The sequence below is a fragment of the Austrofundulus limnaeus genome, unplaced genomic scaffold, assembly GCF_001266775.1.
Source record: "Austrofundulus limnaeus strain Quisiro unplaced genomic scaffold, Austrofundulus_limnaeus-1.0 Scaffold603, whole genome shotgun sequence".
NCBI classification, from domain to species: Eukaryota; Metazoa; Chordata; class Actinopteri; order Cyprinodontiformes; family Rivulidae; genus Austrofundulus; species Austrofundulus limnaeus.
The window spans coordinates 166,331-168,037 of NW_013953005.1; the positions used below are offsets into that span (position 1 = coordinate 166,331).

Consider the following 1,707-nt stretch of genomic DNA (forward strand, 5'->3'; position numbering starts at 1 on the left):
GTAGTTTACATCACGAGCAAATAAAAATAATTCTTTGTACACTGTAAAAAATGAAATGTTGGATTTATTTAACCACGTTATGTTACCTGGTTCCACTTAACTGAGTTGAGTAAAGTTTTTTAGTCAAAGAACATGAGTTTGTTACTTTGAATTTACTCAACTCAGTTAAGTGGAACTTAAAATAACTTTATTATTTGTGACCTTTGTTTCTGCCTCAGATCGCCTGTTTTCCTGAGTGTTTGACGTGTTTTGGATGATTTGTTGTTTCTGCAGCCAACGTGCAGGCGGGCCGCGCTCTGATGATCATCTCCCTGCTCATGGGTCTGGCCTGCATGGTGGTCTCTCTGCTTGGACTCAAGTGCATCAAGATCGGATCAGCCGGAGACCAGTCCAAGGCCAAGATGGCCGGCATCGGAGGGATCCTCGCCATCCTGGGGGGTACGTGAACCTGAGACCACACCCAGATCAAACAGAGCGAATAAAGTCGGTCTGTTTGAGCTGACCAGGGTCAGGATCAGGGTCAGGATCAGGGTCAGGATCAGGGTCAGGGTCAGGGTCAGGATCAGGATCAGGGTCAGGGTCAGACGCAACTGACTGATTATCAAACAACAAAATATCAAAAACAAAACAGAAAACGTGACACAAATAACCTAAAAAAGTTTGTTTGTTTGTTTGTTTGTTTGTTTGTTTGTTTGTTTTGTTTGTTTGTTTGTTTGTTGTGCAGGTCTGTGCTGCATGGTCGCCTGCTCCTGGTACGGGTTCCAGGTGGTCCAGGACTTCAACAATCCGTTCTACGGGGGCGTGAAGTGAGTTCCCGCTCAGACAGGTCCGGGCCTGAGAGAAACCAGAACCTTGTCGGGTCTAACTCACTGGTTTGTGTGCAGGTTCGAGCTGGGTGCAGGTCTCTACATGGGCTGGGCGGCGGCGGCTCTGTCCATTCTGGGCGGGGCTTTGCTCTGCACCGCCTTTAAGAGAGCGTCCCCTGCTGCCAAGGCAGGGTAAGTGAGACCACACCTGTGTCCGGTTCAAACCTGCCATGACCTTTGGCCCCGCCCCCTGCCTCACTCTCACTTCCTGCTTCTTGTGTTTTTTTACAGCAACTATCCTGCAAAGAAAATCTACACGGCTACAGCCCGCTCCGAGCCCGAAACAAGCAAAGCTTACGTCTAAACACACACACACAAACACGTGCACACACACACACAAACACGTGCACACACACACACACAAACACGTGCACACACACAAAAACACATACACATTTCTTCACGGGGACTTTGCATTGACTTCCACTCATTTCTACAGCATAAACCCACTAAAGGTTGTTGCCCTCATATGAGGAGCAGTTGGTCCCCACAAGTGGGTAATACCCCCCCCACACACACACACACACGTTTCTTCCACACATGAAGTGAAACTGTTTTGTTGTTTTAATGTAAAATCTGCAGAAAAACTGAAGAATTTGTTGATGATTGTTGGTGAAAAACTTGTTTTAGTTTTTATCTGAATAAAGTTTATTTTACAAAATAAATCATTTTATTTTTTTAAATAATAAATAATGAAGAGTTTTTAATATTTTATTATTTCATCTCATCATTTTATTTTAAACTGGCTCCAGTCCTCAGGCTAAAGATGTTCTGATGAAGAGTATCCAACAGAACCGGGTCAGAACAGCCTCACACACACACACACACACACACACACACA

The 1,707-nt window shown here is 45.0% G+C and overlaps 1 protein-coding gene across 1 annotated transcript in view; it reads left to right on the forward strand.

Annotated features, from left to right (window-relative positions):
• The window catches only part of cldn15la (claudin 15-like a), a 4,262-nt gene extending 2,731 nt beyond the window's left edge, over nucleotides 1–1,531 (forward strand). Inside the window, exons 2-5 of the mRNA XM_014026962.1 lie at nucleotides 274–438; nucleotides 725–806; nucleotides 885–998; nucleotides 1,098–1,531. Of these exons, the coding sequence (XP_013882416.1) occupies nucleotides 274–438; nucleotides 725–806; nucleotides 885–998; nucleotides 1,098–1,170 (434 nt within the window). The 3' untranslated portion in view covers nucleotides 1,171–1,531. The remainder of the gene's footprint in view (nucleotides 1–273; nucleotides 439–724; nucleotides 807–884; nucleotides 999–1,097) is intronic.
• Nucleotides 1,532–1,707: the final 176 nt, after the last annotated feature.